Source organism: Chlamydotis macqueenii, chromosome 1 (assembly GCF_036417535.1).
Source record: "Chlamydotis macqueenii isolate bChlMac1 chromosome 1, bChlMac1.mat, whole genome shotgun sequence".
NCBI classification, from domain to species: domain Eukaryota; kingdom Metazoa; phylum Chordata; class Aves; order Otidiformes; family Otididae; genus Chlamydotis; species Chlamydotis macqueenii.
The window spans coordinates 37,743,201-37,758,627 of NC_141556.1; the positions used below are offsets into that span (position 1 = coordinate 37,743,201).

At 38.5% G+C, this 15,427-nt stretch overlaps 1 protein-coding gene across 1 annotated transcript in view; it reads right to left on the bottom strand.

Annotated features, from left to right (window-relative positions):
* The window catches only part of GRIP1 (glutamate receptor interacting protein 1), a 156,268-nt gene that overhangs the window by 64,016 nt on the left and 76,825 nt on the right, over positions 1-15,427 (bottom strand). The window contains exons 6-8 of the mRNA XM_086739948.1: positions 15,055-15,138; positions 14,112-14,187; positions 12,599-12,744 (exon numbers count right to left, since the gene is read on the bottom strand). Coding sequence (XP_086596074.1) covers positions 12,599-12,744; positions 14,112-14,187; positions 15,055-15,138 — 306 coding nt within the window. The remainder of the gene's footprint in view (positions 1-12,598; positions 12,745-14,111; positions 14,188-15,054; positions 15,139-15,427) is intronic.

The window sequence follows — 15,427 nt, forward strand, 5'->3', positions numbered from 1 at the left end:
TTTTTAAAATCATGGGTTTAACTGGGAGGCAGTTTACAGAAGTTTCAAAAAAGCCATTCCTCCTGCAAGGAGGATCATAAAGAACCACAGAAAGGACACATCCTTTCTTCTTTGTTTTTCCTTTGCAGCTGTTTTCTACTTCAAACATAGCAGCTGACACTTCTCCCACACTCCCTATCCAACTAAAGAATGACAGAATGTGCTGAGTCAAAACAGCAGCACCAATATCTCACCACGATTTATAACATTTGAAATTTGGTCTGTTATGTGAAAGTCAAAAAGTAAATAAAATTAAATGCATGGTGGCTGCTCATCTAAGAGTTTCTCTACCATGCTTGAGGGTGGAGACTTTTGCTGTGATCTAGAACCAAACTGGGATGACCTATAAAACTAACCACAAAATTGGTAATTTCGTGCCTGTACACCATTTTCCCATGCTAATGCTGAAGCACCAAAAGACAAATATTTTAGCAAAGGGGTGAAGGGAAAATAGGCCTGGCATGTTTATGGGTGGACTTGATTTTAAGGGTCTTTTCCAACCTAAATGATTCTATGATTCTATGTTCACTTTTCATTAGAGGATAGGAGAGGACTGCGTAGTAACCGGGTGCAATTAAACAGTGTAGACCACACTATTTCTGAATAATGTGCATCAGATTTAGGTCCTTTGAATATAGATCTTTTCTATACTTCAGACTTCAGTTGGCTGTAGAATCCCTAAAGCAGATGCTTTTATGCTGACAATGAAATAAAACATTGATTTAGTGGTGCAAGCAGTGCTTAAACTAGAAGACTTTTATGCTGGCAGAAGACATTTTCGTTGGTATAAACAGGATGTCCATTTGGTGTGAGCTGAGGAGAGGGGCAAAGAAGTACAGCTCAGCAGTTTATTTCCCTATGGGCAAATGTAGAACAAGAACTACATTTTCCTCCTTTGGTTCCTATTTTAAATTCCAGCTGAAATCCATGAGAGTCTTCCTACTGATGCAACCAGACTTGGATCAGGCCTTGGCTAACTTCAGGAAAGGCACCTAACAATTGACCTAAGGATCAATAGTTCTTTTCTCATCCTCAACACTTCAGATGACAGGACACTGCAGCACTGCTGTGGCTAGGGATTACATGCAGCTTCGTGTGCATGCAAAAACGACTAAATTCTGTGGAGAGAATCACCTAGCAGAGCATATTCAACAACGAAGGTAAAACCATAGTTAGCTAAAAATGCAATTCCAGGATATTAAATACGTGAATTAAGCGTTTATTTTAAAATGAGGACTTTAAATGTGAATAGCAACAGCTAGTTATAAGTTGCTGTTGGCCTCCCTGAGCCAAAAAATGGCAGGAAAAATTGCAGGGAGAGTTTGTTTTAGATTTTCTTTGCAGCTATGGGGGATGTTGTGCCAAAATCATATTAATGACAGAGGGGAAACCACAGGCTCAGTGTGTCTGCAGTCTAGGCTTTTTTTCAAGGTGCTTGAAGCCTTAAGATTTCAATTAAGAACTCAGGCAAGATGACCTGAATCAGCAATAGCTTTTGGATATAAAATAAAAGGATAAAGAAAAACTCAACTAGGAGTCTTTAAAGAAAGTGTTGAGGGACTTCCTAAGTAACATGAAACAAGTCCCAAAGCTCTGCCTCAAGGTGTACATATTACCATCTTTTCATTTATGTAACTTTTGGATTATCCACCAGAAAAAAGTGAAACCAACTCTGTAATTCAGAGGCAATATGGGTTATAGATACTTGTGTGTAACACAATAGGAAATCTTACCTTAGGAAGCCCTTTCTCCCTTATTAGCATCCCCATCTCTGTTCCCCCATCATCTGTCTCATTTCTCAGCAGACCCTCACTGCCTCTGATGCCCTACAGCCAATTTCGTCTACTGGCAAAGCCGAACTCTGCTTCCAGTTTCATGTAGGTAACCTGAGGGTCTGGGTCACCTCATAACTTGACTTGATTCCAAGAAAGAGTGCTTTTACCCTGGTGAGGGTTCTGCATGTAAAAATCCAATTTTATCAGCCAGGGAAGAAATGTCTGGAGGCACATAAAAGGAAGGAAGAAACCTCAGCTTGCCACAGCTTCACCTGTAACCTTGGGAAGCTGTCATATCCTTCATTACTCATCTCTTCAGGAGGGCTCAGCACTCTTTTTTTTTGGCTGCAGTGAGCCATGACTTTTCTGCTACTGTCAGAATTGCAATTAAAGATGAACTGGTGAATGGTCTACATAAGTACTCTTCATAAAATCACTGCCACTCTCTTCTTCTCCAAGAAGAAAATAGGTAAGATTTAAATGAAACCTGCACTTAGGTGCTTGCCTTTAGTTTATTTTGAGTGCATGTTCAATTATCACAGAAATATCATTTTGTTAGGGTGCTCCAGCACTTACACTGAAATAACAACAGGACCAATCAATAACAGCTGTCAGAATACCCTGGCCAGTTTCCTTACAAGTGAAAATTGTGAGACTCACAAAAGGTCAAACACCACTAATGTGAGTCACCTATGAATTGATTAAAAAAACAAGAATCCAATGATATTTTAGCAGAATATAGGGTAACACACAGAAAAAATTTTATCAATACTGTTTCCCCAAACCACTCTGATAAATATTGAGTTCATAGGCTATGAAATGATCTCTTTAAATGAACAAAGCATGGTAACCATGCATTCAGGAAAAACATCCAAAGACAGGTTATTATGGGTGTTTCAAATTACTGTAGGGGAATGTGGTTTGAATAGCAAAGGCACAGAGAACATAACATTTCACTCATTGTACAGCTGAGCAACACCATCGGAAGCATAATTCTGTGTAGGAAGTTCATGTTATAAGATGTGGCACTGGTGCAATTATCTTTGAGTAATTATGTTGACTTCGAGATAAAGTTGTTCAGCTTACATTTCCAGCTCACAGGCCTTAGTACTGTCTTCTCTGAGCAGTACACATCTCCCATGTGCTGCGTACTACATAGTGCAACCTTACAGGATCTGCTTCAGATCTCATTCATGCTGGTTTTGCCCTAGAATGATAGTTCATATTTAGGCAAAATACCTAAAAATATTCATACTTGAAAATCCATCCTTTTTCAGCACAAATGTTCATAAAATGATGAATGAGTCATGAACCTTAGTGTAAAGGGATGAAAATCTGCCCTACTGCATCCCAATTTAACCTCTTAGTTTATGTCCAGTACAGGTGTTCCAGAAAATTATCTGAAGGATTCTCAGGTTTTCTCCCCTTCGCCTAACCTGTCAGGCACAGTCTGTGTGTGTCATATCGATGAAAAAAAATCCAGAGGATGGAGTAGTTTGGTCCTGGATTTTTTAAACATCTCTCTCAACAAAAGTCTTGGGACACATTTAGTGTTCCCCTCTCCCTGGAATGGAGGCAGGAACAAAGCTTTTACTGCTGCTGCTGTTATTTCCTTAGAGATGGGCCCTTTTAGAGACAGCTTCTGGGGTTACAGCCCAAGTTTCTTCAATATAAAGAAAATAAAACCTGTCCCTTATTCCTTAGTCCCTTGGATGACTGCAATGTCACTAAACCAAATCCAAGGCTGAATTTTTTTAATTGGATTTTTTCTGATTACAGAGTTTCTCTTGCATTAAATTGCATGGCACATGTAGAATATCCTTTAATCTCCAAGAAGCTTAATTATCATCCTCTTTGTAAAACTTTCACACCTGCCCTCTGAATTAAGTACTTCAGCTACCTGCCCAGTTTTTTTTCAGACCAGCACAAATCAGGATACTTCATGATCCTTGTTAGTCTGCTGTTGACCAGTACACTAAGTAACAGATAAGCCAACTTACTCAAAGACCTCTTGACTAACTTCCAGCTGACCAGAGGTATTAGCATGTAGTAGAGATGGCAATTCTCTTTCACACTGCATTTCATGGCATATCTGGATAGCCCTTACGCAAAGTGGAAAGATTTGACCAATCCTTTTTTTCCCCAGCTTTTAATAAATATATATGACGGTTATTTGCTCCTTCCCTTTGCGTGCTTGGAACCTGGATGATGGACATGAGAGGTTATTACAGCAATCTCGTCCTTCCATCATTTGTTTTTAAACACTCACTAAAAGAAGTGCAATAGCATATCTTTAATAGGCAGAGGCTGCTTCCATTTGAGGATCCAAACCCTTGAATTAGCATCTAAAAAATTCAGACCATGTGCTTTCAGAGGAGACAGGAGGAGAGATTAGGAAGGCTCTACTTTAATAAATGTCCACCATGAAATACAATAGATACTTCAGACTGATTTTTTGGAACTGTATACTGTTTAGACTAACTGCATACAACTATAGGTTCCACCTGCCTGACAAGTCTTTGAAGACAAATTTGTCCATTACTCTCGGTACCCAGTAAATAAAATATAGAATATTTTCATGTACAAAGTGGAACTTGGAAGGTAATAACCCTTCCACGCTTTCCTAGTTATTTATGACAATTCAATTGTACTTCTAGTTTTCTGTTACAGGGACATCTCATTTCACCTTTACAGTTTTTTCTCCCATACAAAGCAATGTTTATTAAGCTGCTTTTAATAAGCTCACAGCTTCAAAAGCACTAGAGAGAAATGTTAATTGGACCTGTTAGAGTAATTTGTAACTTACATAGTTCAGCTAAACTCCATTTATTTCTCTTTAGGGATGATCAAGAAGTTTGTAAAGAAAGAAATACTTGTAAGATTTATGAAATCATTGTAAAACGTGACAACTCCTCCCTTCTGTAACCATCTACTAGCAACATGGCTATTAAACTGTAACAACAAATCATAACCAGGCAGAGAAAAGAAAGTAAAAAAAACTCTATAGGGCAAATATACTTGGGAATCATAGACTTTTCTCTTTAAAACCTCTTGATTTTAATTGCTTGCAACTTAAAACTTGGATACAGTTCAAACATTTGGTGTGATTTTTTCTTTTGATGGTTACATCTCTCAGGCTGTATTTTTTTTTCTTCCCTTAGTTATTTCAGCTGAAACAGGTCAGCTGTGTCTGAGAGCATCATTAGGGAAAACTGTACTGGTTTGCCCGCACACAGAGAATTCTGTAGGCTTTCTATTGAAAATTCATGTTCTCTATGTGCCTTCATTACCTGACAGATCTGGCACAGAGAATCAAGAGAAGAGCCAGGAGGAGGGGAGAGTAGGACTTTTTGGGCAAGATGGGGAGGAACTGAGGTGAGAAAGTGATTGATCTGGAAAGAAGCTGCAGTACAAGAAACTTGGGAATGGTTTGCTAAGAGACAGGGACAGGAGGAAGGGCTAAAGAAGGACAGGCATGAAAACTGCAAAAGGACTTTATGGAGGGAAATCAGCAGCGTGAGAGAAATGTGTTGGAAAATTACTAAGCTTTACTTGGCAAAAGACAGAAGAAAAAACTGGGCTGTAAGGAGAGGGAATAGCATGTTGGGGTTTTAGGACCTTCTAGAACAGAAGACTCAAACTAGGTCAGTAAGGAAAGGGAAAATCAAGTAGCTGCTGGGAAAAAAAGACAGTAATGCAGCTAGGAACCAGGGTAAGAGCCAAGAACAGAGGAAAAAAGCATCACACCTGCATGAAATGGACTGAAGGAACATAGGGTCCTGCACCTTTATAACTCTTCGCTGTCAGCAAATGTCTTTGATACCCACTGGTCACATGTGTGTCTCATTTTTTTTTCTGGTCCCCAGGAAGTACATAGGTACTGTGCTGGACAGCTGGTCTGATAACCTGGCTAACAGGGAGCAGACTGGTGGGCTTAATGGTTCTCGCTCTTTTGAGGAAATATTTGGGTACAGATGTAATGTCAGATATAAAGTTTTTCCCACAGAGAAACCTAGGTAATGGTACATAAAAATCTGTCAACATCATTAAGGATGCAAGCCTACACAAATATTGGGAAATGACAAACTGACAGTTGCTTATGCAACACAGTCATTAATTAAGAGAAATACTATTTTCTTAGAAGGCCCCATTCTACACCTCTTTCACTACTCAGCAGTCCTCATGAAACAAATGTCTTATCCACAAGACAAAGGAATGAGTTGGATGGCAGATGTGTAAGGAACAGAAGGAACTGCAAGAAAAAGAAGAAGGTCGTGTAACATGGAGGAGACACCTGGATGCTGCTTTGAAGTACCAGATTCTCTTTCTGTCACAGTTTCTGTAAAGGCTGAAAAGGACATTTAAACTGTACTGCAAGCATTTTCTTGTTTCACTATCAGCAGTCAGCAGCCCTATCTCTTGAACACACAAAGTACTGATGAATCAAGAACTGGGTCTTGAATTTGCCAGCCCAAAATGATGGATCTTTTTTTTTAAATCATAATGCCTATTTACCTCAGGTTTCCACGTTACCCATTTATCTCAAGAGGTGTTAAAAAGGTATTTATCTTCCTTTTAAACCAGCTACATAGAGTAGATTAAAGCAGGTAAGCAAGTAGGAACTGGTGCTTGACTGATAGATATCAATCCTCTTATAGGCTTATAATGAGACCCAGTGAAGTCAACATGTCATATGTAGCAGCAGCACGAGAGATGAAGGGTTAAAAGGAATAACCCTGACTTGCTATTGTAAAAAAAGCAGTCCTGAAAGCCAGAAAACTTGATAGCAGAAAAAATGACAAGCCTGAAGGAAAAAGCCTCCTTTGGTGCCAAGGATAAGCCATATCCCGAAACACAGATCTTTCACAAGATGAAATCAAGCTAGCACTATAGAGAGAGAACTTACTTATTGTATACATTCACACCTGTCTGCCAGCTCATACTAATGTCCCTGATGCAGGCATCTGGCACTGACAGCAGAAAGCACAAGCAGTGTGTTTAATAAACAAAGAACTTGTACAGTAAGATGAGAGACTAACGTGCCATAGCATGTAAATTTAAATACCTGCTTAGTTTGTACAGCGTGAACATGAATTGTGCATTGGCCTCCAGGAGAGAAAAAAAATCCCACGTGTTTTACCTAGCGACACACCTGCGAGTGGGTATTTCTGGAACTGTTAGAGAAAGATGTCAACTTCTGCCTTAAGAAAGAGCCAAAACAGTTGGAATGACCTTGGGACACAGAGGTTTTCTCCTTGAGAACTGCATATTGCCTGAAGCACTCAAACTGTGGCAGGATTAGAGCCTCAAGAAAAACCACCAGGAATTTAATAACTTTGCATTCAGACAAGGATCTGGGCACTGCCTTTGATAAGCCTGTGGTCACATACTGAAGACAGAAAGAAAATTCAAAATGAATAGCTGCATAAAAAGGTTATTATCTCTCCTGTGGGTCTTGTGACTGCACTGCATGCACACCTGGTTGGACAGAGGCTGAGCAGACAACCTCAATCCTGACATTTCCCAACTGGCATCCTCCACTTTTTGACTTCAAACATTGTCTGCTAGCATAATTTGTGTATGTATTTAACGCAGAGTAATATTTCAACTAATACAGCTATTGTGACCTTTGCTTTGCACATGAATTTTCATTCAATCTGTCTCTGAAGCAACATAAGAGAGGAAGCATTCTTTAAAGGTTTAAGTAACTAATTCATATTTAGAATTTCAAGGGGTCTCGGTCTGTTCCTCTGTGACAGCCAGGAGACCTGCAGTGGCAGTGAAATGCTACACTATGCTACCTATCTGTTTTGTCAAAGACTTGGAAGAGACAAAGGAAATGTTAATTTTAAGTTTATAGAGAAACAGAAAGAAAAAGGCAGCGTGGAATCCTACAAGCTTCCTGACTTTCCTTCAACTTTCAAGGTCTTGTAACATGTATGCGGTGTACGAGGATCTTGAATCTGTCCTTGGAGTCTCTTGAGCTCCTGTTACTTGGTTTTGTAAAACCCTACAGCTCTTTAAGGTCTCCACAGCTCTGAATATGCTTCAGTGGCACCGCTTTATGAAACTTAAGGGGCACCCCAAAAGTTCTTTTTTCTCCCATATTTCTTTTTTTTTCTAAATTACTGAAAGTCTATGCTGAATCACAGATGACCTCACTTGATGTTTAAACTATTCAAACTTTCTCTCTCTAGAGCTCTTCTTGTCACGTAGAATTGCTGAAGGATGAGGCAGATTTCTTTAAATGTACTCTCATAAAATTGTTATCACCTTTTGTTTTTTTTTCTTTTCTTTTTTTTTTTTTTTTTGAATGTGTGAACTTAGAGAGACAAAAGGCTTGGACAGTGTTTCTTAAACTGCTGTCAGATTTACTAAAAAATGACTGCTTGAATAATTCCCTTTCTAGAAAGTTATATCAGTGGTAAAGGTTGAGTTCAGAAAATTGAGGGTGTTGCTCTAGCTAAAGTTGACCGGTTCTATGTCAGGGTGACTCTGGTAGCTTGGGACTAAAAAACAAGCTAACCATATCTGTTTTGCAAAGAATAATTACAAGATGTCACAATCCAGAAAATCTATTCCAGCTCAAGTAAGTGCCAGAACTGTTAAAGAAGCCAGAGAAACATATGGAATTTCAATGTGCAATAAGTTCCTTCATTCCTGAAGACCACAGAGTGGTTTGAACTAAGAAACACGCAGTAAAGAGATGAGAGAGAAAGATGTGTGTCTCAGGTGCCAATAGTTAACAAAAGCTTACTTTTCTGCCAAAGTCCTGGCTAAGGGTTTTGTTTAACTATAGTGTCCTTAATTCAAAGATAACCCAAGCAAGAACATCCAAGATTTTAAAAGCAGATTACTCAAAAGCTCAGTAGCAGCAGTTTATGAACTAGAGTTTCATAAAAATCTCATGGGTCAGAATCTAAACTCAAGGTAGTCATTACCTTTGAACTTTTCTGAATGCTCCCTTTCAGACTAAATATGGAAGATTACACAAGCAGATGCAACCCCAATTACAGAGACAACAGAAAGCCCAGTAGCATCATGGCAGACTTTGGAAAACCTGAAGGGAAACTGCATCTGCTCTGCTAAAGTTCTAAACTTTTATTTTCCCATTTTAGATGGGGCAGTGTGAATCTCTGCCACTTGTAATTAGCATTGCCTTCTAATTCTCAGTCTCACTCTAACTGAGGATGCCTGAACTATAGCTTTCAACCTGTGAGTAGCTCGTTAGGATACTTTACTCAGACCACTGCCAAACAGTGAGAACTTCAGTCTTCGCAACCTAAGTTTATAGCTTGGACTAAATATTTGCCATTTGATTGCCACAGGAAAAGATTCAGGCTGCAAAATTATTTTGGCAGTAGCAGCAAGTCACTGCTAGCCACCACTCTGCCTCTACTCCTTCCCCTCCACAACACGAGGGGCACAGGTGTAAGCAGAATGGCATAGAGAGCCACAATATTCAGACCTCTCCCACCACTGGTTGAAAATAGCCGATCCATGTGACCACAAAGGTTGGCAGCTTCAGGTGTAAGGATTACAAAGAGAAGAGATAAAGCCCACAAAGTTTATGTTGCCTCCACACAGTTGTGTGTAAGGCCAGTCACCGTATCCATCCCCTCTGCAAACACTGAAGCGCAGCATTATTAAAGCCTCACAAAATTAAAAACTGCAGGTAGTTTCCTCTAAAATCAACAAGGAGTATAAGCAACCACATTGCAACTGCATTGCAGAGGAGGTGTTTTGGAAAACAGAAAGACATCTGGAAGACTGCTACCTCCACAACTTCAAATGTAACTTTTATCAGGTTATAAAATATTTTCTCAGAAATGATGTTTTCCTATTTTCTTCAGGGATTATCTTGGTATTTCTAAACTACTATTTCAAAGTCTCTTTGAAACTATGCAGCAGTACACTCCACACACCAACCTGGGAACATTTTCAGCAGAGAAAAAAAAAGACAAAAAAAGACCCAACAATCTAACAACACCTTTTCCAAGAAGCTGAATTGACAAGCTTATTTCCTAGGACTCAGCTGAGCAGGATACTTCAGGATGTATTCAAGCAAGCACAAGTGTAATCCCAGAGAGTTCAATGGGAATAGCCACATCTCCTACATTATATACACACTTAATTACCCTGCACAGAACCTTTTGATGATTTTTTCACTCCAGTTTGTCTAGGTTCCAGATACAATAAAATGTACAAGCTTCCCAGGTGACCTATTGAAGTTTCCAGGTGAAGGAACCAAACTTCAAGAAACACAGCACCTTTGAAATAGCTTGTGCTTACAGGAGTATAAAAAGTCAGTTACGCACTACAGGACTGCAGCTGAAAAATAGTTCAGGATTATTTTCTTCATCTAGCGTAACCTTTTCAAATCAAGTTCCAATTTCATGCTATCAGGATATATTTTATGGCTCTTTCCAGTTCTGGCCACATGCAATGCTACTTTACAGGATATAACCATCCCCTAACAGAAGATATTAAAGCAAGTAATGGTACAATTATATCTCTAGGAGTAAGATATTCTACCGAATATTTATACTGGGAGGACCCTATAGAATGCACCAGACTTTTACATAACCTTTTCATTGTTGGCCCCTCTCAGCAGGCTAACCTGCTAAACTAGTTTCAAGCATCAGTTACTGATAAGCCACCTTACCCAATGCTGTTCCTCTTGTTTCAACCTATTTTCATACTCACATCAACCCTGAGGCAGCATTACAAATAGCTTGTCTCGAGGGCAACATAATTGTCGGGAATTGGAGTATCTCCCCTTTCACGTTACTCCCAACTTCACTGTTCTTGAGTAGAAGTAAGCAAAGATTCAAATCAGCACTGTTTTCCTGGGCCAGGAATCAATGGATCAGGATGAGTGATTTTCAGCCTTTGTACCATGGTCATAAGTGCAAAAAAGCAAAGAAAGCTTCCCCACAAAATTTTCCATGCCACTGCTAGAAAACTATACAGGGCATGCAAACTGGAAAAAAAATCAAACCCTCCTGGGGGCTAGATAAAATCTAAAAAAATCATAATGTACTAGAAAGAGAGCTTACTGGATCCCTCCAGTAAACTCTCCATCCCGTACACGTCCCAGTGTCTGATTCCCTTTTCCTTCCTGCCTTCTGACTCCACAAGTCTCAGGTTCTACCTCCTTATGTTTCCACAGGATAACACACTCACTGCCAGGAAGGTAGGAACAATAAGCCCAGATTTGTTACTGAGAACAAAAGGGAGCTAGCAGAGTTTATTCAGAGAGAGAATGACATGAAGAGACCAGCCGGTAGGTACTGCCTGTACAGTTATAAGGCTGTAATTTCCAACTAAGATCTGTATCCTCCTACACTGAGCATTATCCAGATAGCACTGAAAAGAAGCCTTCTGCCTTGAACAACCTGCAACTTAGAGCACAACAGAACTTCACCTTACATGGTCTTGTCCTCACACAAACCTGGAAAGATTTCTAAAAGATCCTCAGTGAGACTGAGGTTGATTCCCTCCCTGGGGAATACAGGAGAATGGGGATGGGAGTTTTCTCTGAAATGAAAGCCCCGCTGGGAACTTCAACTGTCTAAAGCCAGGGGTTCTTCTTTCAATGAGATCTTGCTCATAGAGAAAATGGAGTACAAAAAATCTGGTTTTAACTGTCACGATAGATAGGGTTTGGTCATCTGTCATCTTCCGAAGAAAAAAGAAGAAATAAATGAAAACACCTAAATTCTAGTTCTCTTCAGGTTACAAGATCACCTGCATTTCCATTTTCCATATAGGAGATTCCTGCTGATGGGAGATTACAGATGCTGAGCTGTCTCCACCTTTCTGGATGTGAACCTTGCACGACTGTCCAGCAGGCTTGCCAAAGACCCTGCAAAACTGTCACTTCATTCTTACTTAAGTAAACAGAGATATATATATAATAATAATAAAAAAAATCTGTCTCAGAGAAAAAACAAAGAGGGCTGTTCTAGAATAAAGAAATATCTGACATTATTCTTCTAAGTATTAATCTTTTCCAAGGCTTTGAAGTTTGACAGTGCTATTTCACAAATTCCTATGAGGCTGCTTTACTGCTGGGCTAGAAATCTGACTGTGGAACTAAGGAGGAAAAGAAGAGAAAGATCCTCAAATAGAAAAGAAATATTTTGGTCTGACTGGTGAGTATTTCTATTTCTTGCTGCCACGAATTTTCTGTATCTTACAAAAATGGAGGGGCTATGACAACTTCCAAAACAAATGAAAATAACTCAAACCCAAATCATCTGCTTTCCTTGACTTTCCAAAAAACCTCCCATATCTTCAATGAGTTCAATCAAAGTCTGTATGATGTGTAAGCTCATTCTTTAAGCCATGATTTGCCACCTCTGCATTTCTTAACAATTTTCTCTTCCTTTCTTTTCTATGTGGCAGTTTTGTGACTTTTTAATATCTAGCTGGCAAAAGGCAAAAGAATTCCTGTTAAAGCAAGTAAACCCCTCTTCCATGTGACATAGAAATGCTTACACCTCATTAACCTTTATTATAAACTAGTCACTGGAAAAGTTACTTTGCTAGAATCCACACTATGGTTTCACTCTACAAACCATGAAATGTCAGAATGCTAAATTACAGTAAAATACTGCTCACCTCCTTATGAACCCAAGATTAATGATACGATGTGGAAGGGAACAGCAGTGCTACCAGGAGCGTAACAGGTCATGATCACTTCTAAAATAGCTCATCAAAAACAGGCAGCAAAACATCACAGATGGTTCCCGGAACTAAAGGCCCACTCCTCAACCTACCCATCACGGAGACATCGTATTCAACCAACAGAGTCGCCTCCTGTCCGCATTGTTTGAGAATACTCATGGCTTCAGCATGTGTTGTTCCCAGCAGTCGGATCCCATCCACACTGAGCAGCCTGTCCCCGGGTTTGATTGTGCCCTCTCTGAAGGGAGATTAAAGGAATGATCTTCATTAATACAAGACAAATTGAATTGGAGAGAATACCATTTTTACGCAAAGCAATTCTCTCCTACCCTTTCTGACTTTCATCCCTCTTGCCTTAACACTTAACATTTACTTTGACGGTGAGAACATTCAGAGGGCACAGAGGAAAGGAAATTGCTCTAATTGGAAAGTCAGCGATTGGAAAACGGCTTAACACATAGCTAAATAATCAAGTCATGTTAAATTGCAGCTAAGTATAGCTTCTGCTTCAACATATGCTTTCTTTCTGCCTTGTCCACACAACTCCTCTTTCATACATAAACATCTCCTCCCCTGATATTTTCTTAAAAATAAATATGAGGTGCAAACACATGGGAGAAGAAACAGATTGCAAAAGATGAATGTCCTTTTACTGATTTTCTTAAAAAATATCTCTTACTTGGATAATTCAATTTTTCTTCTCTTCCAACCTATAAATAATTTGGCTATAAATGTACAGTCTCCCAGGTGTATCTCATAATGTATTCAGAATTATAATAGAAAATGAAGCACTAATGTTGTCAGCTCAAAAATCAGGGAGAAAAATAAGGAAGCAATGGGGATGAGGTGGGAAGAAAGGGAGGGACAATAGACAAAAGCTCTCTTGAAATGTTTGCTTCTCAATTAATGTTGCCAAGGTCAAAAATGTCACCATAAGCTACAGAAAATCAGCCTGCTTTAAAGAGATTGCCCTATAAGTTTCTTTAATAGTTTAAGGACACAAATGCCATTTAAAAATACAATTCATATATATAAATAAAATGAATATTTTTTCTTTATATAGATACAAGATGGTATTACATACAAATATGTTCATTGGGACAAAACACAAATCTGTACTCAGAAGTTGTCCAGGTGAAGTCATGTGTGAGCTCACATGGAGATACCTACAAACGTCTTAAAACAACAACACAACATCCAAACACATGACAGTATTTTTCTGAAGTGCAAGAGAAATAGATTGTGGTGTTAGAGTACAAAAAGCAAAATTAAGAGCTACATTACTTGTGTGAAGGCCGCAAAAAATGTGCTCTGACCTACTGCAGGCATTTGTTGTAATTATTTTAGGTTGATTTTGAAAGTGTTTAACGGGAAAGTCTTGAAACATGCAACATACTAAATTAAAGTTCACATACACCATGACCCGTCGGGCCTCTGTGGCTGCCTATTACTGTTACTATTATTACAATTAAATGTATAAACCATGAATTTCAAAGGAATAGGTTTGAATATATCTACTTCACTCCAAAAGCTAACTTCTGTCACAAATAATTCACCTTTCTCCATTTCTCTTTCACATGCACTCCAGAGAAAGATGAATTGTACCTGTCAGCAGGCCCTCCAGGTCTAACACATGTTATTACAACAGGACGAGATTTATTTCTGTCATCGTGTGCTCCACCTGGAAAGGGAAAAGTGAGAGAAAGCACACCTTCATTTTGTGCTTTTTATAAAAGCTCATTTCCAAAAGGCAAGTCTAAGTCTTGCAGCATGCACACTTACAGACGGGCAAAAAAAAAAGATAAAAAATGTTCAAGTCATTAGTATGAATGTCCACTGAATTTTATCTTAAATAAAATTGACCATTGAATGGTATTGATGATTCTTTATAAAGTATTTCTACAAAGTGATTCTTAATAAATGTATATTCTTTCCTTAGGACTCCTACTCTGCAGATCTGATCTCAGTGTGACAACTTACTGTTCTGCAATGTTTGCCGCACCGAGAAAAAAGCATTCAAACTTCATGTATACTCAGAATAATGAGTGGCCACTAAGGAGTTTATATATTAAATAAAAACCACAGTTTCCCCTGAAGAAACTAATAATTCATCATTGGGGTATATTATTTAACAGTTACATGTTTTATTCTGTTCTCTAAGTCAGTGACAACACTTTTGTTGTACAATTCATGCTATCAGCACGATCAATCAGATTTCATACCTAATTTATACAAATAATATATGTGAATCTTTTCTAAGAACTACTATCTTCTGTTGATTTCAATCGTAGCAGAATCTAGTCTATGTGAAATGAAGTTTGTAATGTTCTTGGCATACTTGATTAATTATTTCTCTTCAGCAAAAAAATAAAATAATTACAGTGGTTCATAAAAGCAGTACATTAATGTATGGAAAAAGTAATACATAAATCACAGAGATTTTTACAAACTGTAGGCCATAAATCTTGAAACCATTTCTTAGTGCCATAACTTACTGGGTTTTTTTTCTGATTTAGAAAACATAGACAACTCAAATATAATAACTCACCTCTTATTACAAATCCAAAAGTGTTCCCCTCTTTATGTAAAGTAACTTCCACAGTTCTAAAGATGAGACCTGACCCTTGTACAGCTAAAAGAAAAAAAAAAAGAAAAAGATTCCAAAATGTAATTATTATTATCATTTTTCTAATTACACACCCAGATTTGCACCTTTTCCAATTTAAGTCAGCTATTGTGTTTCTGGTCATATCATTGAAAAGACTTCACTACAGAAGAGTCAGATTAAAATTCTAAAATCAAATACAACTCATCCTCTTTTTGAGAGAATTTTGGACAGATATTTTGCAGATTGTCAATGGTTTGGAAAGAGAGCCATAGACGCATACAGCAGAAGAAGAATTTCAGCCTTACTGTTTAAT